Source organism: Condylura cristata, unplaced genomic scaffold (assembly GCF_000260355.1).
Source record: "Condylura cristata isolate star-nosed mole 26May11 unplaced genomic scaffold, ConCri1.0 scaffold00024, whole genome shotgun sequence".
NCBI classification, from domain to species: Eukaryota; Metazoa; Chordata; class Mammalia; order Eulipotyphla; family Talpidae; genus Condylura; species Condylura cristata.
This window is the reverse complement of record NW_004567125.1, coordinates 17,104,721-17,130,251: the sequence shown is the minus strand read 5'-3', so window position 1 is coordinate 17,130,251 and position 25,531 is coordinate 17,104,721. Positions and strand designations below refer to the sequence as shown.

The following is a 25,531-nucleotide window of genomic DNA, read 5'->3' as shown; positions in this document are numbered from 1 at the left end:
ATATCAAGAACTCAAGAAACTACATAAGAGTAAGTGGGAAAACTCCTTATTGACTATTCTCTGTTTTATGAATGGCATGGGAAGTCTCAGAAGACTTAAATAAAGTTGGTAAAAGCAGCCAGATACCATCCAGGTAGCATTGTGTACAATAGCCTTTTCTAAGTGGACAAATCCTAAATTTCTAAACTTCAAATATTTTCTGCCAGTGGTGGGAGAAAAGGTAAGACATATGATGGAAAAATATATCATTTTTTCTGAAAAGAGAAATGAAAAGAATTCTAAGGTTATTTACTAAATAAAAAGGAATAAAGATATAAGTTCTAGGAAAGAAGAATCCCAACTGAGCATGGTAAAAGATTATTAGAACTCTGGTGGTGGGAATGGAGTGAAAATATATATTTGTAAATATCTGAATTTATAACTCTGAAAACATATACAATGTTGTAAGCCAACTTTACCTTTATCAATATACATATGGTGGGGGGAGGGGAGTCCATGTTGGGTAGACTTGAAAGAGAAAGGTAGTCAGAAGAGAATACAGTCTTACTAAGTAATTCAGAGAACTTCCTAATAGAGTCTGAAGGTGGGAAGGAGGAATGTGGAGAGCTGTGGTGATAATGCAAGGGTTGAATTGGGGAGGAGGGGGGAATTAAACATTGTTTTAAAATGGAAAAAAAAAAACCTTCCTAATATCAAGTCAGGATGGGATTAATACTGCATCAAAAAATACCTTAAAATAATAATCTGATTTTTATACAAAGTAAAAAACCATGGTTACTTTGGCCAAACCTATGGAAAAGCTCCATTGAAGCCTGATGCTTTGCAGGCATTTTCCTCTCTGCTACAAATGCTTGCAAATGGTTATCAAGTGGCTACTTAAACCAGACTCAGCATCACCTGCCAAGTCAATGAAAGAAGACTCCTTTATTTCAATTATTCCTCATATGTGTGTGTATATGTATATATATTTGTGTATATATGTATATATGTATAATATATACATATATGTATGTATTATATATAATAATATAGAGATGTAATATGATACATGTATTATACATATACATACATGTATATGGCATAAACATGTGTGTGATGGTGTGTACACCTATGATGTGATGTATGTGATGTATATGTTACATATGTGTGTGTGACTTATACATTATATATATATATATATGTATATATATATATATATATTACTGAAAACCTGGATGTTTTTAGGGGTTGTAGTTAGAGTGATGAACATCAAAAACCAAGTCCCTACTTTCATGTAACTTGCATTCTCAAAGTACCTTTGTTTTCCAACAACAAAAGACATATAGTGTGTAATTCACTTGGTCACATGTGCTGCACAGAAAAGTTTGGTAAGTAAAGAAAGGGTGGTGTCTGTGTTTGTGTGTGCTGGAAGGGAGGCATACACACTTGTATATAGAAAAGTCAGAGAAAGATTGGAGAACATTTGAGCAGAGACTTGAGGAAAAAGCAAAAGTGTGATCCACGTAGATATTCAAGACAGCTTTTCCAACACTGAGAAGAAGTACAAAAGCCCTGTGGTCATGGAGTAACCAAGAGGTTAAAGAATTGACCTCTTGAAGAAATGAGGCCATGGTTGAAGGGGACTAGGAGGAGGTAAAAAGAGGAGGAAGTGAGTTTAGAGATGAAAAGGGGCAAGATCATGCAGAGCCTTGAAGTCCATGGTAAGGACTTGAGATTTACTTATCTAGTTGTGAGCATTCAAGCCAGGTATTTTCTTACCTAACAATGTCACAGAAAAATCAAATAGTATTTTTCAATAGAAGATTATTCCCTGTATTTCTTTCTAACCATCAACTAAGATATCTTTTATTTATTTGTAAGGTTTTTTTTTTTTTCCTAAACAGAAAACAACTTTAACTAGTAGAAATCATAATGATGCAAGAATATGGTTCCTGAGAGGCCAGATATGGCATAGTTGCTAAGTTGTGGTTAAAAAAATAAGATGTTTGGGGCCCTCCCTGGGGGCACAGCAGATTAAAGCACAACACTAAGAAGCAAAAGCCACTTCAGCATGAGTTCGATCCCCAGCCCTGGAGGTGACCCACATGGTGCGGCAGACAGCTCCTGATCCACCTGCTGCTCCCCTCAGCAGTGTACTTCCTTGATCTGCCTGTTCTGCTCCCCATTCTGTCTCTGGTGAATCCTCTCACTGTCCCTGCACCTCTGGCCTGTATCCCAGTTCTTTATGCATAAATAAATAAATCTTAAAATAATAATAATAATGATAAGATATTCCTCTCAGTGCATCTTGAAAAGGAACTGGGACCCCCACAATGATCACTGGAGAGAAGGTAAAGAAAATCAACTGAAAACAGTTGCCTGACAGAAAAATTCCAAAGATAAGCTGTCCCTGGAGTAAAGCCAAGTAGCTCACAGAGATCTAATATCCCTGTCTTGTCTGGCTGTGCCCTAGAGACAATAGGGAGAAAACACCTCAGAAGTACATCCCCCAGGTTAGAAGACTGGTTTTGCTCTTTGTTATCTGAACATACATAAATCCCATGTTTTTCCCTAATGTTAATGTAGCATATTTATGCATAATGTATTTTATTTATGCATAAATATCTTATTTTACATATAAGACATTCAACACACTGGATTGTAAATGAAAATAAAGTTTTAAGTTTAATACACACACACATATACATAACACAGCTAGCATAACTAGATTGGGTAGTCTCAGTTTTATTCTTATTTATTCTTATTTATGGAAGTATTAATGGTTTCCCCTTTCAATCACAAAAATATCTTGCATTTAACAAGAGACTGTGGAGACAGTTCAAGAGTGACTTGATGGTGGGAATTTTAGGGGGATTACACTTGAGAGGAGAAATCAAACATTGTACAAAAATGAACAATAAAATAAAATATATATGTATAAGTAAATATGTATTTTTTTTAATTCTGCATTTAGGTGATAAATTACATGGTCAACTTTCCAGGGCTCATTTTCATAAGGGATCAAGTAAAAAAGTCCTAGGACATGCAACTTTAATTAGGATTATTTGACTTTACAAAAGATTTTAACTAGAGTAGTAAAAGAAATGAGGGTAAGCATCAATCCAAAATGAAGAATAAGAAAAAGGATATTTGAAAGAAAACCTGGCCAAACTTTATCATTTTAAAAGTAATGATTAAAATATTCTTTAAAAACTAAGATTTTTTTGGCATCAAGGTAAATTTAGATCTGGACTGTTAATAAATATTCATAGAAAGTCCCTTATGTAGGCTTTGTCATTGTGTGGGTGCCAGATATAAGAAGATAAGGGGCACAGCTCTTAAAGAAGTATAAAATCAACAAGAAGAATCATTCACACAAACCAACACATTACAAATCACAATGTGGTATCAAAATGCTGTGTCAGAAGTAAACGTAGGGATATTGAGTGAAAGAGAAGGGAGGGAGGAGGGAAGCCAGGAAAGGACTCACAGAATCCCTGCAGAACAAAATAATGATAGAGCAGAATTTTAAAAGAGAAAAGGGAGTGCAAAATTTTCTCCCAATCAGTAGGGTGTCTCTTTGTTTTGGTTAATGTCTCTTTTTCAGTATGGAAGCTTTTTAATTTGATGTAATCCCAGCTGTTTATATTTTCCTTTACTTTCTTTGCTTAGGGACATGAGTCTTTAAAGGTGTTACTGAGATATATGTCATGTAGTGTTTTACCTCTATTTTCTTGTATATATTTTATGGCTTCAGGTCTTATGTTCAATTATTTCATCAATTTTGAGTTTATATTTTTGTGCATGGTGTGAAGTAGTGATCTAGTTTCATTTTTTTGCATATAATGGTCCAGCTTTTCTAGCACCATTTATTGAACAAACTGTCCTTGTTCCACTGTCCTTTGCTCCTTTGTCAAACAAAGATCAGTTTTCCACATATATGTGGCTTTATTTCTGGGCTTTCTATTTGGTTCCATTGGTCTGTGTGTCTGTTTTTTGTTCTAGTACCATACTGTTGTAATTATTATGGCTTTGTAGTATAGTTTGAAATCTGGGGTGTGACACCAAAAACATTAATTTAAAAGGAAACCTGCACCCCTATGTTTATAGCAGCACTACTTACTATAGGTAAGATTTGGAAACAACCCAAATGCCCAAAAGTAGAAAAAAAAAAAGCTAAATTGATGTCATTCACAGAGCTAGCAGGGATTATGTTCAGTGAAATAAATCAGAGGGAAAAAAAGAAATATATTGAATGGCTTCACTTTGGGAGGGATATAGGGGAACCAAATAAGATCAGAGGGAAAAATAATAATAAACAAAACAAAACTAACAAGCAACTATAAATTAGAGACATTCTACAGGGAGAGGAGTCAAAACAAGGGTGGGAAAGCACAAGGGACTATGGAGATGGTGCATGGGTTACTAGGTGGTGGTAATTCTGTGGGTACTACACCTGAGAAAATGAAAGCAAACATTGCACAAAAGCAAACAATGATGTAAAATGTATATAAATAAATAAATTATATTTTTTAAAATGAGAAAGGATGACAGGTAAGATGGGATGGGAATAGTGGGGCAACAGAGGAGACATTGTAAACAAAGATAATCACATGTGCAGATATAAAAGACAAGAAAAATCTTGAAGAATAGTGCAAATCGCTCAGAAATTAACTGAAACAAGTAAATAGTAACGAGGTGTACAGCTGGAGTAGTCAAAGATCAGAGGACAAAATTAAATACAACTGTAAATTATTTGAGCTTTATTCTCAAGATATGAGGAACTATTGAAAATGTCTGTATTTTAGAAGGAACTTTGACAGTAGTAGGAGGAATAAATTTGAGAGTGACCAAACTGGAAGTAGAAAGATCAGCTGAGTACATTGGAATAATTTGGTTTAAAAAGCTGTTCAGGGCTAAAATGAGGGTGAGGCTGGGAGGTGGAGAGTGGTTACAGTAAATAACTGACAGTGTCAGGAAAGATATTTGAGCTGGAGATACAGATTTGGGGATCAGCAATATTTTAAGGAGATTATGTTCAGCCAGGGGAATGACAATGAGAAGAAAAGAAAATCAGACACCAGCTCTGTACAACTCCAGCTTTTGAGGCAGCAAAGGTGAATCAACTCTTGAAGGATATTGGAGGAACAATCATGAGAAACATGGAAGAAAATGTAGGAGAGGTATGTCAGCAACAAAGGAAAGTAGAAAATTTAGAACACAGTATGGGCATTTAGATGGTCTATAAGATTTGCCAGACAGGTCTCTATTGGTCACTTGCCGTAAGGATGTGAATAGAGTGATGGAAGCCAAATTTCAGAGGGCAAAAAATATACTGAAGATGAGAAAGTAAACAAGCATAAACTGATTTTCTCAAAGTAGTTTTGCTATAAAGGATAGGAATGGAGCAAGCAACAGATTTTTCATATAGATGTCACTGCCTTTAAGTTAAGAGAAACATATTTATATGCTGATTGTTTCTTAATGTAATGGAGAAATTGATGACTCCGGAAACAAAAGAGTAAGTTCTTCAAGGAGGTAAAAGTGCAGGAGAAGGGATACTACCTTGGTCAGGAATATTAGTGCTATAAAGGCTGGAAGAAGGAGAGGCAAGACTGGGGAAACTGATCCATTTGAAGGGTAGATGAGGGGAAATTAATGTTCCAATTTTTGTGACTCCTATTTTCTCTTTCCAATAATTGCTGAAAGTTCAAGGACAATAGTGAAGTGCAATGTGGCTTAAAGAGATAGTTAAAAGTTTAATATCACAGTGGGGAACACTGAAAGTTACTAGCTATTACAATGTAATCACACAGATGATTTTATCCCCAACCTCTTCAGCAACCTGGAGGGGAAGGGGGCAAATGACAGTTGGTACATTTGTGACCAGCCTAGGAGTTTCAGTGTATGGCAAAGTTAATCCACACAATTGAAGGAATAGGTCATAAAGTTAAGGGTGGGTGCCCTGGTTGTCAATTTATTATCTCTTAACTCTAAATTCAATCTCTCACCCCCTCTGTGAAAATAATTCTGACTCCTTTAAGTATTTTTACTTTGCCAGATGGTTCAACAGGAAGTTTATGGTGGGCGTTGAGGAGGTGCTGGACTTAGAAAGGCACAGCAGTAGAAAGGGAAGGTTTGATCTAGGTGCTGGTTTGAAGGGAGTTAAGTAAGCTTCTGACTGGCAAGGAAGCTACAGCTTCCCCTGATACTCCTGGTCCCACCTTCAACATTATTATAGCAAACTGCCTCCCTAGGACAACTTTTTGCTTCTAGCATACTCCAGAGGGAAGATTTCCAGTAACTTCTGCTGTTCATTGAGCCATATATGGCCCTGCTGAAGGAGGTTCAGATCTTAGCTTTGAGCAGGGTCTTCTTTCCAGATGCTGCCCAAAGGGAAGGTCCTTAGCACCTACTCCAATATCTACTATTCCTACATTCTGTCATCTCTTAATTTCTTGTAATCAGTCCTTAGTACTCAACCCTTTGGTAGAGTTAACAACTTTCTATAGTAAACAGCCCAGTTCAAATTACTGTACACGCTTTCCCTTTGAATGGATTCAGATTGATAGAATGGTCAAAAAAAATAAAATAAAATCAGGAGACAGGATGGTTGGAATACAATGAAGACCAAAGGTCTAAAGATGTCTTCAAGTTTAAAGGAAGTTCTGGGGAAGATAAAAGGATTAGAGAGAAGGAAAGATGGGAGTTTGGAGACAGAAATTAGGTATAGGAAGAATCACTTTTTCCATTTTTCTTCCCAGAATGCTTCACAGCAAAGAGAAGAAGAAAGGAAAGAGGTTTCAAATATCTTGAAGAATGCAAGGAAGTGGCCAGGAGTTGGTAGCAACAGGAGAAAAGGTGGCAAAGATGCTGTCAGATGAGCCTTAACTGAATCCTTTATTATTGTGGTACAATTCATATATTTTACATGGACAAAAATAAGTATGATTTACAGTATCTTAAGATAGACTTCAGTTGAATGGGAGCTTCTAGAACTTCCTTGTAGCACTCTGAAGTCTCAAAGACATTTCTAGAAAATTTACTACTGTGGAAAATTAAGACTGCTTAAATCAAAGGAAGGGAGGGGGAACTATGGTTTTCCTTTTTGATTAATTGCTGTACCACTGTTCTTTTCATGGTTAAGTGAGTTTCATATTTTCTTTAGACCTCATTAGGTACCAAAGTTCAAGCAGGACAACTTTGAGGCTATATGAATTCTGCCATTTTGCTAGCGCTGGCTGTTGGATCCACCACTCCACTACCACTATTAAGTTCTTTGTTGTTGTCATTAAAAATCTTACAAAAGGGCTGTTTCTGGGTATTTTGGTATGTATTCTATTTTAAGGCTGTATATTTATTTTTCATAAATTATTCTTGGAGGCCCAGTTTTCATCCCTGTCCATCTTGTAAGTGCCATGTCTTCATTATCTAGATCCCAGCTAGCAGGGCCATCTCCTACTCCTTTCTGGCCTTCTTGAAAGTCTTCCAACAGTCAAAAATTGTGAGGGTCTTTTGTTCCCAAGTGCATGGTCTATGGCAGCTTGTGTCACTGTCACACAAAGATGGACTCCCTCTAACAGAAGACTTTTTATAGGAAGATGGATGCATGATATTTGGAAGCCTCAAAAAGAAAAGTAGGCAAATGCCATGACTGATCCAGTCCTTAGATGCTTTGGTTTGGGTCAATAAATGTCCTCCAGTGAAGAGAAATGCAAGATAAACAACAATCTCAGGGAGAACGCTAGGTTTTATTTAAGGCAAAAAATAAAAGGTTTTGAGAAGGCAACACAAACATGCAACCACCGCTGATCAAGAGAGAACAATAGAAAGGGAGGTTCAAAGGGTGGAGTGCAAAGAATAGAAGCCAAGATGTGTCTGGAACAAGCTGTCTCATCCCATGCCATCAGGACCAACTGTTGGTTTTTCCAGTAAGTTGGATACAATGGGAAATGATAAAAAAAAAAAAATCATACATACCATAAACACTTTATATAACTTAAAACATAAATGTACACACATGTGCCAATCTTTTGATGTCAAGCCAAGGCCTGTTCCTTGCATATGGATTTGCTGATTGGAGTTATGCGTCTTCTGTCTTACATAAACCACATCCTTCATCTATGATTTCCCGTTTTGCTTTCTTTACAGTGGAGGGAAAAGCTAAAGACTTGTGAAATAATCTGAATGCAGAGCTCATCAAGGTTTTTATGACACCCCCACATTCTTTTAGCATTGTCCTGCCTCCATTTTGTCAATAAATAGCAGTTTTTTAAAGATAACTAATCAAGTTTTCCAACATGTAGTATGGCCTTTGGAGGGTAGACTGTTTAACTTGTGGAACAGGAGTACAGGGGCAATCTAGAAACCAGTGTCTGAAAAAGACATCTGTGTGACAGGCTGGGAAATCTGTGTGCCTAATAGAAGATGCTGCAGTAGTTAATTCAGTATCAGTGAAGATCAGAGAAATTTACATTATTATATTTTTAATTACCAATTAGTATACTATATTTACTGAGGTGTCATTGGTTTACAATACTGTACAGAGGAATAGGAACACACCTCTTCAGATCTTTGCCACCACACTATAACAACCACCAGGGAACCATAGTTCTCCACTGGGCCCCCTGCACACTGGTTGCTTTTTGAGTCATAGACAAAGACAGCAGGATGTGAAGTGTTATTCACTGGTTTCAAGTTTCCAAATGAGGAAGTAGTATAAAATGTATTTTCTGTCCCATGTATATTTTTTATCCTTTCCTTAACTCCTATGGCCTTTCCTATTCTGGAGAAGACAGATTAGGACTCTAAGGGGAAGTGTGAAAGAAAAGAAAGAGGCCTAAAAATAGGTCCGAATTTCCACAATGTCTCCTGGACCGTGAGCTAGTTCCATTTCACTCTCTCCTTTTAGTACTGATGTCCAGGAACATCACCTACTTTCCTTTTCTACTACTTCCATCTTTCCTTCATCTGAGTTTTTCTGCCAGATAACTGGGGATCGATATACATATTAATCAGCATTCTTTATATACCTCATTTTATCTTATTCTTTCTTCTCATTATTTTTTTCAGGAGGATTACTCAGTATAAATGCACAGAAAAAGACGAGGAATAAAACTAACAAAATGAAAAGAATCTATATGTTCAAGAAGTGATAGAAGTACCTGCATTAACTGTCATGGGATTAGGCTACCCAGCCCTGAACATCATTATTTATCACTAAGTACTAGTACCAACAGAGGGTACTCCTTTCCCTCCATTCTGCATGGAATCCAACGCAATTCCTCCATGCTCTCAGCCAGGTGTCCTGAGATTGGAAAGTCTTTTTATCACCACTCTACATGATACAATCAATGGATATTACAAGACGAGAATACTGGGTGCTACTAAAATTGGCATTGACTGATAGCCACCACTTACAAGGCTAATCAGTTCAGTAAATGCAAGCAGGGGCTTCGGGCATCACCTTGCTTTATCTTCACTGAGGCATTATTGTTATTGTTATCATCATCATCCCCACTTCACAATGAAATTAACAAGTCCATTTGCTGTTCATGGGTACATAATAAGTATGTCAGAGGCAGGATTTGTGTCTCAGTAACTGAACTCCAGAGGCTGGGCTGGGAACTTCTACATCACACTGCCCCTTCCCAAAATGTCGAGGTTCAAGTGAAGTGATTTATAATTTATAAGAATTTCCCTGCTGATATACCCAAAATCAATGACCCACTTTCCCTACCATTACTTCCATCTATGTATCATAAGAAAAATTAGTTTAGGGCTATCACCCAGTTGTTCTAAAGTGGTGTTTATCTTGTTTAAAACGATAAAAATTAGCTTACTAAAATATACTTTCTGATTTAAGAAACTCTATTTGGAAAGGGGCGATAAAAAACAATATGTCCTTCTACCATGAAAGCAATTCTACCCAGTATTTTTCACAATCCTTCCTTGGGCAAGCGCACATCCTTCCATAACAAAGTAAGGGTCAGGGCAACAGGGTGAGAAATATGGGTAGACCAACTGGCACTGGCCAAGTATTAAGTAATTCAAACTTACTTTTTTGGTACACTTCTTGACGGTGTTGATTAATTCTTGCATTACCAGATCTACACTCTTCAATGAAGGCCCTTTCAACTTTACAATTTGTTTTTTGACTATTGCTTCAAATGCCATGTCTGGAGTAAATAACCCTGTCCTGCATAAAAGAAAGAAGCAAATCCAATTTTATACATTGAGTAATATACAGTACTCTTTTGAAAAATCTTTTAAATGACATGCCAGTTAACATAGGCATATAATCCCCAAGTTTGAATGTTACAAGATTTATTCTATCCATAATGTCACTTGTAATATCTTTCAAGCTACCATGTCATAATCAACTTCACTGTATACATGATTAACATTACCTGAAAATAGTCCCCATATTGTTTTCACAGCCCATATTGCAACCTTTCATATTTAACAGAATTTTTGTCTAATTTTATTGCTTCATAACAGTAAAAAGGTATGTTATAATAGAAATGATGTCCTAAATTTTCATCTCTATTTCTAAAGTATTCTAAAAGCAACCTTCTCCAATTTGTTGTGAGGTGTGAAAAGATCCTCACTTTTTGAACCTAAACACAGCAGCATTACTGGACTACACAGTCTACTCTTTCCAGGAAAGCTGTTAATAGTGAGCTCAGCAGTTTCCAGTATATAGTCCTGAGGTGCTGTAGGAAAAAGAAGGCAGAGAAGGAGGACTAGCTTCAGACCGGATGCCTAAATTGTACAAGATGAACATACAAAACTAAAAAATGCAGAAATAGTACATCTCTTTTCATTTGCCCATAATTTTGCTCAAACTGATGTAAGAATGCTTTTTTTTTTTAAAGATTGTATTTATTTATGTATACAAGAACTGGGGTACTGGGGTACAGGCCAGGCCAGAGGTGGGGGCAGTGAGAGGAGTCACCAGAGAGAGTGGGGAGCACAACAGGCAGATTAACTGAAATACACTGCTGAGGGCATCAGCAAGACAGGAGAGGTCTATCATACCATGTGGGTCACCTCCCTGGTTGGGGATTGAACTCATGCTGCAGTGGCTGTGGATTGCTTTATAGTGTTGTGCTTAACCCGTTGTGCCACCAGGGAGGGCTTTGATAAAAGAATGCTTTTCTCATGCCATGTAGGAGCTCAAGAAACTGTGTGTGTGTGTATGTGTGTGTGCGTGTGTGTGTGTGTGTAAGAAAAAGAGAAATAGAGCAAGAAAGAGAAAAGAAAATCATTACTGATATTTAAGTGATATGTCCATAGGAAAAAAGTTACAGTAAGAGGCACCCTGAACCCTGAGCAGCAGCCAAAGGCCTGCTGCTTCCAGACTCAGCACTTAACCCTCCCCATTCCTAGATCTGTCCTTTCCTCCTCTCATTTCTTATTTAATTAACTTCTCTTCCTTTAAAACTCAATTCTAGTACCTTTTTTGAGAAATTTCTTTAATGCTTCCCTTATACCATCTTTACTCTGTGTCCCTTCTTATCATTTGCATAGTGCCCTGTGATTACTATTTCTCAGTGGTAGTCATACTACATTGTAAATGTAATTTCTTCACTTTAGCTGCAAAACAGAATCTACACTCTTTAGTCTAACATGAAAATTCTTCCCCCATCTGGGAGAAATCAAACACTATACAAAAATTAAAATGATGTAAGAAAATAAACAAATAAATTCATTATAAAACTTAAAAAAAAAAATCCCCCTGGGCCCTCCCTGGTGGCACAGCGGGTTAAAGCACAGCACAAAGAAGCTTAAGCCACTTCTGCATGAGTTCGATCCTGCCTGCCCGGGAGGAGATCCACATGGCAAGGCAGACCTCTCCTGACCCACCTGCTGCTCCCCTCAGCAGTGTACTTCGTCGATCTGCCTGTGCTGTACCCCACTCCGTCTCTGGTAAATCCTCTCACCCTCTGCATCTCTGGCCTGTACCCCAGTTCTGTACGAATAAATAAATAAATCTTGAAAAAAAAATTCCCCCTGTCTGACCTTAACCTTGCTTTGAGTTATTTTCTCTCTCCTTTTCATGTGCCCTGTGTCATCCAAACCAGACCATTTGCCTTTCCACAAATATATTCATACCAATATTTTATGTATTTGCCTCCATCTGTGATGTTCATTTCACCTTCTCCACAATTTCAGTCTGTCCAAATCCCACCTGTGCTTCAAAGCTCAGATCAAAAGCAACCACTTCCTACAGCTTGCTTTCTCCAATCCTGTTGCTGACAAGATCTTCCTTCTTCAAACCCAGCATCCTACTTTGCAGTGGTCTGTGCACACATTTTAGTCCATTACCACACTGGTAGGAACAGTCACTATTGCCCCAGAAGGACCATCTCCCTCCCTTGCTCATGAGGTACCCAGTGTTGGCAGAACAAAGACCACCAGATCCTTAGTGGGCACAGTGGTTTCTACTATTCAAATAACTAATAGAATCAGATGGGAATAAACTTTTCAAATGAAGGGTATCTAAGGGCCTACATAATCACACCATTAATATGTCTTATACTCAGGAAACCACCTTTCTTACCAGAATAATAATTACCAGTTACTACCAGAATAATAACAACAACCAATCTCTATTGGTGGTCTGCATGTGGATCATAAATCTAAAATAGAGAATTCCTTGCTGAATTCCATTCAGCAAAAATGATCTGCTAAGGAGTTTTAAAAGCAAGTAAAGGTATCATATTTTGGTTAACTGAAAATACGTAATGACTAAAAACTGTGAGATGGTCCCACAGCATGATAAGCAAGCAACAAGCAAATACTAGTTCTGCATAGTTACAGTGCAAGGTACATTTCTTCTATGAGATGTATTCTGGATTTGAGGAATAGGGAATAAATTAACAGTTAACAGGCAACTTTGAAATCCTCCTGAAGGTAAGGGGAAAATATTTGATTTGATTACAGACATTTTTCTACTTTCTACTTTGTAAACACAATTGACACATAGTATTTGAGACTTGTAGAATGGACTACCCAAGTTTTAAAAATTAAAGACAAGGGCCTGCCTGGTGGTGCAAGGTGTTAAGTCTCAGCACTATGAAGCTATCCTCAGCCACTTCAGCAAGAATTCGATCCCCGGCCAGGGAGCTGACCCACATGGTGCAGCAGACCTCTCCTGTACCACCTACTGCTCCCCTCAGCAGTGTATTTCAGTCCATCAGCCTGTCTTGCTCCCCACTCTGTCTCTGGTGACTCCTCTCATCCCTGCACCTCTGGCCTAAACCCCAGTTCTTGCACACATAAATATATCAATCTTTCAATAAAAATAATTATAAACAAATAAATAAAATGAAGATTAATTCAAATGTTGTAACTCCTTTGGAAAAATCAGTCATCACATGCACATTTGGGCCAGCCTATGCCCTCGCAGTCTCTATTTCCAAGTAATCTCAGTTTAGCACTGTGGCAAAATTGAGATACAGTTACCAAAAGACTGGACACTTCCATTATGTTACCTCCTTGAATTTATGACACTTTAATGGAACACATGTTCCATTAATTATTTTTGGCCCTCTGTAGGTGAACTTCAGAAATATGTTTTAAATTCAAGTTTTTCTTATCATATTTCTTTAAAGAAAGTAAATGAGAAAGAACCTACTTTATGCAAAGGAAAAATCAGGCACAAGTTCTACTCCCAGCATCCCCTGCTCTCTTGACTACATCTTAACTCCGTTCTTAACACACCAGTCCATGCTCCATTAATACATGCTGCATTTGCCACCTCTGTGTCTACTTCACCTTAAGCCCTACTTCACCTTAAGCCCTTTCTTTATCCTCCAGTCTCAAAAATAACATTCTATCACATCTCACGGATTGCCATTTACCCCAAACAGAAAGATAAAGAAAAGGAAAAAAAAAGGAGGAGGCTGGGGGTACAGACACCTTTGCCTACTGAAATCATCCTTGTCCTCTAAACAGGTAAGGTTCCACTCAAAAGTAAACACCTCTATTAATCTTTCACAATCCTGCTCCATCATACCAGTCAAAATTAATCTCTCCTGACTGTTTAAGTTATTGTCAGGCCTCTCTCCCTAAAATGTCAGGCTCTGAAAAACAGGGTTTTACTCTCTGGTAAATTCCCTGTTGTGCAGAACACAGTACTGTGAGTACAGGAAGGCTTTTTGTTCTTTTAATTGGAAAAGACTGACTATGACAATACAGGAAATGACCACTGGACCTGAGCTAGGATTTCCTATTTCTCACTCCCACCTCTGAAATCTATGTTGGTCAGATGACAAAAAGTCTACTTCACTAGCCATTTATAAACATTAATTTTCTTTTAATAGCTTGAACTAAAGACAAGGAAAATGTGAATCACTTGCCTGATACCATGTATGTTTTTGATTGCATAGCTTATTTCTCTTCGTAATTCTTTCTCATTGAACTCCATCTGCAGATGCAAATTAAGCCACATTATGACACTTAATTCCTTTGGATAACAACATTGGAGAATATTAAAGAATGAAAATTACTTGACTTTGTTATTAATAAATGGATACTCGTGTCTTTCCCAGTCTAAACCCAGATGGTCAAAACATCTGTGTATATAAAAGTTCAAGGCAATGTGGGCTTTCTGGGAGTTTCAGTGCAATGGACTCTAACTCTATTACAGATAAGGCATGCTAGGATGTCTCTGGAACCTAAATCTGACCATTCATTTCAAAAATGTAATTCTTCATTCTTTTGTTTGCCTATGGTAATATATTCATAATGAGTGCTTTAATGTCACTTGGTGTGCATGAAACACCCAACTATGTGATTAATAAAAGTTGTCTGCTTTCTCTGATCACTGAGTTCAGGGATTCTTTAGTAAAAGTCTATCAACAGTTTATCAACCCAACAAGATAGAAGACTGAATAAAAATTTCCCATAAGTTCCAAGTACCTTAAATTTATTTATTTGTTTGTTCTATATTTATACCTAAACTAAGGGATACCAGAGAACATTGTATTTAAGGCCCTGAATACTGAGACTTGGCCTCTCCAGCCTCCTTGTTCATTTTCCCACTCAGACTTCATGCCATACAGCAATGAGTTGCTTCAGCTCTCTACCCACACCCTGTGAACTCACTGCTCAGCCTTTACCATTCCTGCCTTTCTGTCTTGAACAACCTCCCCCCACCTTTTCCTGTTTAACTAGCTACTCATCCTTCCAAACTCAGCTCAGAAGCCCGGCTCCCTTGTGAGTTTGGGCTGGGATTCAAGTCCGTGGGCTGTGTTTCCATAGCACCCTATGCTGAAGTTTATCACTTTACTTAGCACATTTTAGTGAAACTATGTATTTACCCATCTGCCTCCCACACCAAGACATAAGCACCAGCCTCTGTATGTGAAGCAAGTAGCACAGTCCCTAAACTACACTTAGCCGCCTGTTGGGCTTTTAATGTTACCACATCCAAAACCAAACTCTTGACTCATACCTCCACAAAACATGGCTTCTCCTCAGTTCACTCAACTGATGGGCACTAATATTCACTGAGTTTATCAGCCAAAACTCGAGGAGTCATCATGAATCCTTTCTTTCCTGCATGCCCCATTGTAAACCAAGCCCTACTAACCCTTCTTCCAAAATCACACATGAAACAATTTTTCTCCATCCTCTTCTTTGAGGCATTTTACCTATGAAGCTAAAGAAGTTTAAGTTTCAGAGTTTCTCGCTTACATAAATCCCTTCCAAGACCCTGTGCCTAAGTGTGTGTTTATATTTTGTATTCTTCTTCTCCAACACCCACTTCTACCCATGTTTTTTGAGTTTCAGACCCCACAGAAAGTAGACCCACCCCTGGTGTGGCCTTACTGCTTAGTACACATCAGTTGTTTCTCCGAATCTTTCCTGGCCTCTTTAAAACCCAGCTCACCTAGAGTTCTTTTAAAATCATCAATCTAATCAGGGCCCACTTTTCCTTAAAAACATTTAGTACTTATTCAAAGAATCTGAAGTTTTTAGATTCCATTAAATGAGATCAGAATCTCAGTCAGTAAATGTTTCTCTCCTCAATTTCATTACCTGTGTAAAGTGACTTTTGTTCAAAGAACTATCATAGCTCCATACCAGTCACATATTTTGTGAACAGTTATGAATGAAGAATATGGAAATGAAGTGAATGAGAGAGCAAAATTAACATTTGTTACTAACCTTTACTATTTCAAAAGGAAAGCGTTCATGGAAAATACGATTGATTTTAGCACCCCCTGAGAGTTCCAGGGTATCCACTTGATCCCCCGACCCTTCAATTCTCTTCTCAAAGTCCACAGCAAATTGCTGAACCATCCTATATTTGTAAAAAAGAAATAAATTCAAGTTAAGATTATAAATCTTTGCATTTTCCGATCTTATTTTACTATTTTAGCCCTTACAGTCCTTTTCCTGGGGTTCTTAGTGGCACCTACTGGCAGAGTTAACAATGTACACTTCTCGTGACTCAAAACACACGTTAAGTCAAAATACACATTAAGAGAACAAAAGCAACAGCTTTTCTTCAAGAAACACAAAGGTTCAAGGGATGTTGTAATTATTTTAGTTATTAATTATAACAGTTGTGTAAAATACCAGTGTCATTAAATACATTCTTTCCATTAAGTTACAATCATAAAAAGAATACTGAAATGAAGAATTAAAGTTAAGCAACAAAACTATATAAAGTCGTGAAGCAGCCCCAGCTCCTCTGACACCACACTCTTTCAGAGGTCTAACCCCAAATGTGCCCCTTCATTCAGCTCCTAATCAGCCTCACCCCAGCATCACAGCTTCAGTCTCTCATGTGAATACTGACCATATGACTAATGATCTACTGGACATTTGTCTCCTCTCAGCTACCCTGGATTCAGTGGACTAAACCCTTAACTTCTCTCACTCCCAAACCTGCAGACTCTCCTGCTCCCGTGCGTGAGCTTCCCCTGTCAGGGGATGGCACTATTCATCCAAGGGTATTCTGCACTGCCCTCTGCAGCATCCCATATCTCCATGGAGCCACCAAGTGATCACATTCATTTTAAGCTTAATGAATGCTTGCTTGCTTTCTCTCTCTGTCTCTTTCCCTCCTTCTCCCTCTCTCCCAATAGTCAGTGCTTATCTCACTGTACTACTGTGAGTGCCAAATGAATTACTACATGTTAAATTCTTAACACAGAACGTAAAACATGGTCACCCCTTGAAAATGCTTTCTTTTGTTGTTTTTGTGATTTGAACATTTAGAAGTTGCTCCACAGCAATGGACTGTGGTGGAAGATTACAGATGCCTTGGTGCTGGGTGTGGTGTGGTAACATATTTGATGAGGTGTGAGCCTATACCTCTTGATCATATACAGTGTTTTAAACAAATGTTTACTTTGGAAATAATAATTAAATAAATAAAAATTTAAAAAAAAATCTCCCTTTTATAAAGGAACAATATTGTGCATTTTATTTATTTCCTTTTTGTCTTCTGATTGAAAGGAACTTACAGCAAGTTGAAGAACAGAGATAAGAAGACTGAAAGGGCTAGAAGAAGTTGAAAGAGGAAATAAAGATAAAAGACACAGGAATTGGTAATTTTCTAACAATTCTGCTGTTATAATCCAAGATCCCTGGGGGACAGGGTTATTAACCCCAAAATAATGTTGAAAAACCATGAGCAGTGAAAAAATAATACTTAGCAGTTTTCACCTTTGCATTTTTTATTTGAATGACTTATTAATTGGTTAATTTAAGTAATTCTTCTTATCTATAATTTTATTGTGGTAACAATGGCTTACAACACGATATATAACTCAGACTTTCTAGGCTCATCCCTCTTCAGACATAAATCAATCTTTTATTTTTAAAGGGCTACATTAACATCATTGCTCAAAAGGTTGAAACAAATTTAAAAGTGACTTAAATGGTCTATACTCTTTTATGAAATTATGGATCTCATTTTATCGGAAAAATGCAAATAGACTGATTACATGAAATGACTAAAATGACAAAATAGTAAGTACAAGTGACTATACCCTCCAGATGACATTTTCAATGGGAGCTTTGTCTACTTTGACAAGACAAAGACAAACCCCCAACTGTGTTATCACTATTGGTTTTATTCACTTATTGAATCCAATTTAAAAGTACAACAAAACCAGGCACAGGGATGAGCACTTGGTTAAATTTATCACAAGAGAACAAAATCAACAGCTTTTCTTCAAGAAACACAAAGGTTCGAGGGATGTTGTACAACATATACAAACCTCATGTACTTTACTTAACTCTTTCACCAAACATAGAAAATAACATGACAGATAGCCTGAAGCAAAACCAAAGTGGAGAAATTAGTTTAAAATACTGAAGGCAGGAAAAGAAGGGAGACTCACTGCAGCAAGGCTTTGGTCTTCCTGGTGGGGTCCTCTGGCTTGAAGTTTTTGTAGGCTTCTACCTCATGTTCTATGGAGAGCAACTGACCCTGTAGTTTGTTCCTAAAGTTTGGCAAGGTATCTCGAATGTGGTTGGTGAGTTGCTGAACAAGACAAAAGATCATACAACAGTTGAGAAATGAACTCATGAGACAAAAACTTGCCTTCACCACTTTCCTCATCATATAAAACTTGAGAAATCATATGTACATTTGACTTGTTGTGTGGGTAGATAATAGGAAGAAACTTAAACTCTCTCCTCCAATGACTTATGGGGATGCTCATAATTCCTTCAATTAGAGTCACTTCTTTGGATGACCTCATAATGTTTAGTAATCTGTTAAAATGCAACTTAGGTTACTAATAAGGCTGCTTAGTAACAGTTTGCCATAGATTGATTTACCATAGCACCTCCCATGTAGAAAGAAACTTTGAACTAGAATGTGCCCCAAGTGAAGGAAAGAGAGCTACAGAATGAAAGGGGCTCCCACACAGGCCCAGAAGTAACCATCAATTGTAAACTTTCTCTCCATTCTGCAACTGTAAACTTTCTCTCCATTCTGCAACTCAGCAGGTGCTTCCTCTACCTCCACCTGTAGGCCCAAGTCCAACTAGGGTTAGTCACTGGCTTATGCCTTCAACAGGTTACATAAAAAAGACTCCAGGACCATCAAGCAAAAGCTCTTTTTAACCCTGATATCTCTACCTAATTCTACCAACTGCTGACATTTTCACAGGGATCACTACTGGTGCCTCAAGCTCAACATAATTTAAAAATTTCTAATGATTGTCCAAGAATATATAAGCACTGAAGAAGAAATGGAAATGGAAATCCAAGACTGGTTAGCTCACTGCCTTATGTTCTTTTTTGTACAATGCAGTTAAAGATAAGTCTGAATTAAAAGAAGAAAAGATAATCTAGTTGAATTTAAGAGTAATAAACTCAGAATCAAGTAAAAGAGTGTAAATTTCCTAGAAATTCAGGGGGGAAATAATAAGCTCAAAGGGGAATTAATATGTTCAGTCTGAAAAAACATTTCAATCATTTCAAAGATTATCTGAGGCTACCTGAATATATCTATTCAATAAATGTACATTTTATTGTTCATAGTTTCATGTATTTTAACTCATGCCCTGAGCTATGACTTATTATGTTATTGCATTGACATGTTGTTATTACAACTTAGAATTAAACAAACAAAAAAAAAAAACCCAAAAGAATGGAGAAGACTGCATTCCCAGTAGCAATGTCATAAGAGATAAGAGACAGTCCCAAATCTAAGAGTAACAACAACTATGAGCCGCATTAACCAACTGACTGCCATATAGGCTAATAAATAATGAAAATATTTGGTTTCACCTTTTACTTCTTAGCCCAACAGCAAAACAATATTGTGGATCATTTTTGGCTTTCTGCAGCACATATTTCCCTGGTTTTCATGACCCCAGTTGCTCTCATTTTTCCCCTAAACTTCCCAGATATAGCTTTTCCATGTCCTTTACCAAATCATCCTCCTCAATCATACTTGTAAATACTGATACTCTAAAATCTGACTCTCAGACCTCTCTTATTTATTCTCTCTGTTCTCTCCTACAGCAATCTTATTCCATCTATGTTTCAATAAATGTCTAAACATCCAAATCAATTACAATCTTCAGACCAAATATCTTATCATTACAGCAGACATATTAATTTATACACCTGATGATTTTTCCTTCGGGATGTGTCAGTGACTCCTCAAACCTCAGTATGTTCAATACTAAGCACCCAGTCTTCCCTTCAGGATTTTTCATCTTGACAATTTCTTAACAATCTGGAAACTTGGGAATTGTCCTTGAGTTCACCTTCCCATCATTCACCAAAGCTAATCTATCACTGGTTTTCAATTTCTCTAAGCACTTCCCAATCAAGCCTTTTTTTTGATCTCCACTAGCCATAACCAAAGCCAAATCATCATTTCTCATTAACTCCACACTGGTCTTCTCCACCAAGACCTTTTTTAATCCACAAATGATTGTGCCATTTCCTTACACAGATCTCTAAAATAACTGCTCTTAGGACAAGTGTCAAAATTCTTAACTTGACCTACAAACATAACAGAAAGCAGCACAGGCTACATCTCCAAATCCACAACTTATGCCCTTTCCTCAAACCCCCATTAATTGACATTTCTTTCAATTCCTCAAAACTGTCATTTTCCCCCCTGAAATTGTTCCTCGGGGTCAGATATACTAGTGCACATTAAATCAGCAATAAAACTTTTCTAGTTTGAGACAATAAAGGGAGTAATTACCCAAGAAGAAAGAGATCTTTAGTACAAAACACATTCAATTTTTAGTCAACCGGAATCTAATTATATCATAATTTGGGAGTCACCTGTCATAATCAAATGGTTAATTATATCCTTTCTATTTTTCCAGTACTCACAAACTCATTTGTTTCTAACAGCATCTTTCTAATAATCATAGTGATTTGCCTCCCAGATTTCTTTCAGTTCACTTGTGTTTTTCTTATGCCAATACGACATAAATGCAAAAATCTAAAAAGGGACATACTAGTTCTAAATATACTGGTAGAATGTTATGGTTTCTGCATGACAAACTAGTGATTCTTTTCTAAAAACATTCATACTTTTTGAAAGACACCTCTATAGGACTACATTATAGCTTCCAAATATTCATCTACCCTTAATTAAAAAGTATAAACTTTACATTATTCTGTGTTTTGCTTCTTAAAATAGAATTATACCACTCTTTCTTATTTTTTTAATTCTTCAATTTGTTTTGTCTAAATACTCAGTGTCATACATAGCCTACTAATGTGTTAGTCTCTATTTGTGCCTTCTAGAAGTGAACAATCAGAATATTCAGCAGCTACTTGATTGATTAGCTGATTAAATTGTTACACAAAAGTTAAAGCATATCCTCTGAGAATATTTATGAGGAAAACTGCTCATCCTTTGTGTCCATATAATCAAAACTCAAGGCAAGGGCCCTACAATCAGTGAAAATAACCCAACTCCACTAGGCAAAGGAAAATATGTAACCAAGTAAGAGCACTGAGGTTTTACTGGAAAAAGTATGTACTAAGTTGAGATAGAGAGTGTTTCCAATTCTGTTTCGAGCAAAGGAGTTATCAGAAAAACTCCTCAGATGGGTCAAGATCAATGACTACTTGTTAGTATTTATTATATTACAGGTTTTTTATGCATGTAAGAACTGGGATGAAGGTCAGAGGTGCAGAACAGAGTGGAGAGTAGAACAGGTAGACCTACCTACTAAAATACCTAGAAGGGGAACAGTGGGTAAAACAGGAGAGGTCTGCTATGCCATGTGAGTCAGCTCCCTGGCTGGGATTGAACTGAAGCCACAACATTGACAATACTAAGACTTAACCCTCACATGACCAGGGAGGTCCCTCTATTAAAGATTTAAATATATATATGTCAGTCCTAATAAAAAACCATAAAGAACAACTTATCTAACCATTAAAGATTAAAATTTCAAATTCAAATCAATACCACAATGAGATACACAATCTCTGATATAATAAATACTAAGTAGTCATTGATCTTGACCCATCTAAGGAGTTTTTCTGATAACCTCTTTGCTCACAACAGAATTGGAAACATACCTTATCTCAACTTAGTACATACTTTTTCCAATAAAACCTCGGTGCCCTTACTTGGCTATATATTTTCCTTTGCCTAGTGGAGTTGTGTTATTTTCACTGACTATAGAGCCCTTGCCTGAGTTTTAATTATAAGAACACAAAGGATGAGCAGTTTTCCTCGTAAATATACCTCACACCCATGAGAATGGCTCATATTTTAAAAAACTAGTCACAATAAATGCTGGTGAGGATATGGAGAAAAAACCCTCTTACACTGCAGGTTGGAATGCAAACTGGACCAACCACTATGGAAAGCTGTATGAAGTTTCCTCAATTTACTAAAAATGGATCTACCATATGACTCAGCAACTTCACTCCTAGAAATCTACCCAAAGGACACCAACACATTAATTCAAAAGGAAATCTGCACTCCTATGTTTGCTACAGCACTGTTTACAATAGGTAACATATGGAAACAACCCAAATGCACAAATATAGATGACTGTATCAAGAAGATGTGGTCTCTGTGTGTGTATGTGTGAATATTATTCAGCAATCAAAAAGGATAAACTCTTGCCATTCATAGCAACATGAATAGAGCTAGAAGGGATTATGTTCAGTGAAATAAGACAGAAGGAAAAAGAATTATTCAATAGCTTCACTTAAAAGAGGAATACATGGAAATCAGACAAAGGGTCAAAAAAAAAGGGCAAAAACTTGCAGGAAAGCTATAATCTGAGGTATACTGCATGGGGAGGGAGGGAGGGAGAAGGGTCAAAAAAGGGGGAAGAAGATCACAAAGGATGCTGGTGACAATTCATGAGTGATGTGGTGGTGGGAGATTTATGGGGACTACACATGAGGGGAGAAATCAAATATTCAAATATTCAAATCAATAATGAACATTATTAAGAAAATAAAAGTTACCCCCCAAAATTTTTTAATTAACATTTCAAAAACATATCCAAAAAGACGAACCTTTCAGATGTATATAAATTCAACTTAACTACATTTTGTGAGTGAATGTGTGTTAAATATATACCCGTCCATTTTTTTAATTAAGAATGTGTTTCGGGCCCTCCCTGGTGGCACAGTGGGTTAAAGCACAGCACTAAGAAACTCAATCCCCACCTGCCCCGGAGGTGACCACATGGCACAGCAGACCTCTCCTGACTCGCCCACTGCTCCCCTCAGCAGTGTACTTCGTTGATCTGCCTGTTCTGTTCCCCACTCTGTCCCTGGTGAAGCCTCTCACCGCCCCTGAGCCTCTGGCCTGTACCCCAGTTCTGTATGTACAAATAAATAAATCTTTAAAAAAAAATTCAGAAATAAGAATTCCAGTAGTGACACATTTCATAATTATTCCTATTGCATGAAAGAACTTTACCTGATTCAGGACCTTCTGCAAGTGTGGGGTCCCCATTCGATCAGCAATGTGTCTGTAAGCCGGGTGTGAGAGAAAAAATTTTCTTTCTGCCAGCATGGCAGCTTTAATGTCCTTCTTCCCATCTATGTCCTTCTGACTTCGGTTTACCACCCCCACATAACCTGAAATAAAACACACACACACATACGTGGAGTTTGGACATTTTGTGTTGCTCATTCTGAAGAGATGTCAAAGCTCTCAAACAGATGAAATAAGGAAGGAAAATGTAGTTTTAAAACCTGAAGAAGTTCCTTTACAAAACTCATTGGAGACATCAGCAGTAAAAAAGGCCAGCTGCTTTGATTAATGACAATTTTTAGTATCAATAGTGTCTTTGTCTTTAAAACCTCTGTGCATTCTAATACAGTATATCTCTTAGGCTATTCTGTCATGTAGAGGGCAAATAAATGAGTCAGACTTAAGATAGACAGTATATATTTATGCAGTCTATGAGGAATATTTATACTCTCCCTTTAAACCCCTCCCTTTTCCTGTTTTTTTCATTCCTGTTATTTTAGGGACTATTTCCCTTTTTAATACTGTACTTGAGAACACAGCTCCATGCCATATAAAGTATAACTAATCATAAGTCCATTCTTCACAACCATGGACGCATTAAGACCACGCCTCCATTGGTTTTCCCATGTCTTTCTGCTACATCCTCAAGTGAATTCCTATATAGACACAGTGATTACCCCTGCGTAGAGGCAGCAGTTTGTTCTCTAAAACATCCCTGGCATCTGTTCCTTCATCCATAAGATCCAGCTTGGTGATGACTCCAATGGTTCTCAGACCTGCATCATAAACAAAGAGACAACATTACATCATTTGCAGAAGACTAACAGATTTTAGAGGCATTATGTCCCGATGCTAAATATGACATTACTATTCTTGATTTGTTTACTGTTCCTCTTAGTCTTGTTTCATTTTCTAATACATTGGTATGCCAGTCAAGTGAAATTTGATGGAATGAGACAGAAAGTTACAAAAACACCTATCTATATTATACCTTTTGATTCAAGAAAGAAAGGACAAATCACTAAACCACCAAATGTTTTTAGATATTGAGTTCATTTTTTTTACCATGTATATTTAGAAATGATACATTTTAATTTTTCTCCCAGATTCAAAAATATGAATGTTTCTATATTTTATGTGTTATATTACAAAAACAAGCAAATAGGGTACCCATGGAGCAATGATGAGAGTATATCATAAACCGAGATTAATTACTGATCCAATTCTGAGCATCAATTCTAAGGTCAAAAAAAAAAAGAAAATTAGGTATTCGGAAGAGCACACGTCTGAACTCCAGTCACTGTTCTGAGCATCAATTCTAAGGTCAAAAAAAAAAAGAAAATTAGGTATAGTATAGATAGTATCATCACTAAAAATAAATTTGCAAATCTCACAGCTTTTACTGTTTCTTAGAAAAAGAAATATGAATAAGTTTCTAAATCTGATTTAGAAATTCTGTGGTTTGGATTCCAGTCTCAAAACAAGCAACATAATTCTTTGGGTCTCAGTTTTCCTTGTTTTTAAAATAATGTGTTGGAAAACATGATCTCCAAAGTTTCTTTCACCAATTAAAATAACGTCAAAATCTACACATTTAATACAACATATCAGATCCACACACTTGTCCCTTGCTTCCTTTAGTAAACAGTATTTGCCTAGTGATTCATAGTGGTTGTTGTTTGCATTAGATTTTTTTAAAGATTTGCTTATTTATGCATACAGCCAAAGGAGTGGAGAGAGGATTGCCAGAGACAGAGTGGGGAGCAGAACAGGCCGACTGATGAAGTACACTGCTGAGAGGAGCAGCAGGCAGGTCAGGAGAGGTCTGCTGTGCCATGTGGTCACCTTCGGGGCTGAGGATCCAACTCTCACTAAAGTGCTGCGGCTCATTGGCAGTGCTGCATCCTTACCCGTTGTCACCAGGGAGGGTCCAATTCATAGTTTTAAGTGTATTCTTTAGATTTCCAGTCAGATAAGGTTGAACACAATCTTCCATGTTTTACCTGTTAGTACTCTTAAATTAGGAATGATTAATGTTAATTAAGACAACTATGGCTTTGAATGCCTTTCATAAATTTTCAACCATTT

At 37.1% G+C, this 25,531-nt stretch overlaps 1 protein-coding gene across 5 annotated transcripts in view; it reads right to left on the bottom strand.

Annotated features, from left to right (window-relative positions):
• Positions 1-25,531, bottom strand: part of DNM3 (dynamin 3) — a 484,254-nt gene that overhangs the window by 298,376 nt on the left and 160,347 nt on the right. For all 5 annotated transcript variants that reach the window (XM_012728988.1, XM_004688484.2, XM_004688483.2 and 2 more), the window contains exons 5-10: positions 24,121-24,219; positions 23,387-23,547; positions 18,348-18,490; positions 16,159-16,294; positions 14,346-14,413; positions 10,039-10,177 (exon numbers count right to left, since the gene is read on the bottom strand). In XM_012728988.1, coding sequence (XP_012584442.1) covers positions 10,039-10,177; positions 14,346-14,413; positions 16,159-16,294; positions 18,348-18,490; positions 23,387-23,547; positions 24,121-24,219 — 746 coding nt within the window. The remainder of the gene's footprint in view (positions 1-10,038; positions 10,178-14,345; positions 14,414-16,158; positions 16,295-18,347; positions 18,491-23,386; positions 23,548-24,120; positions 24,220-25,531) is intronic.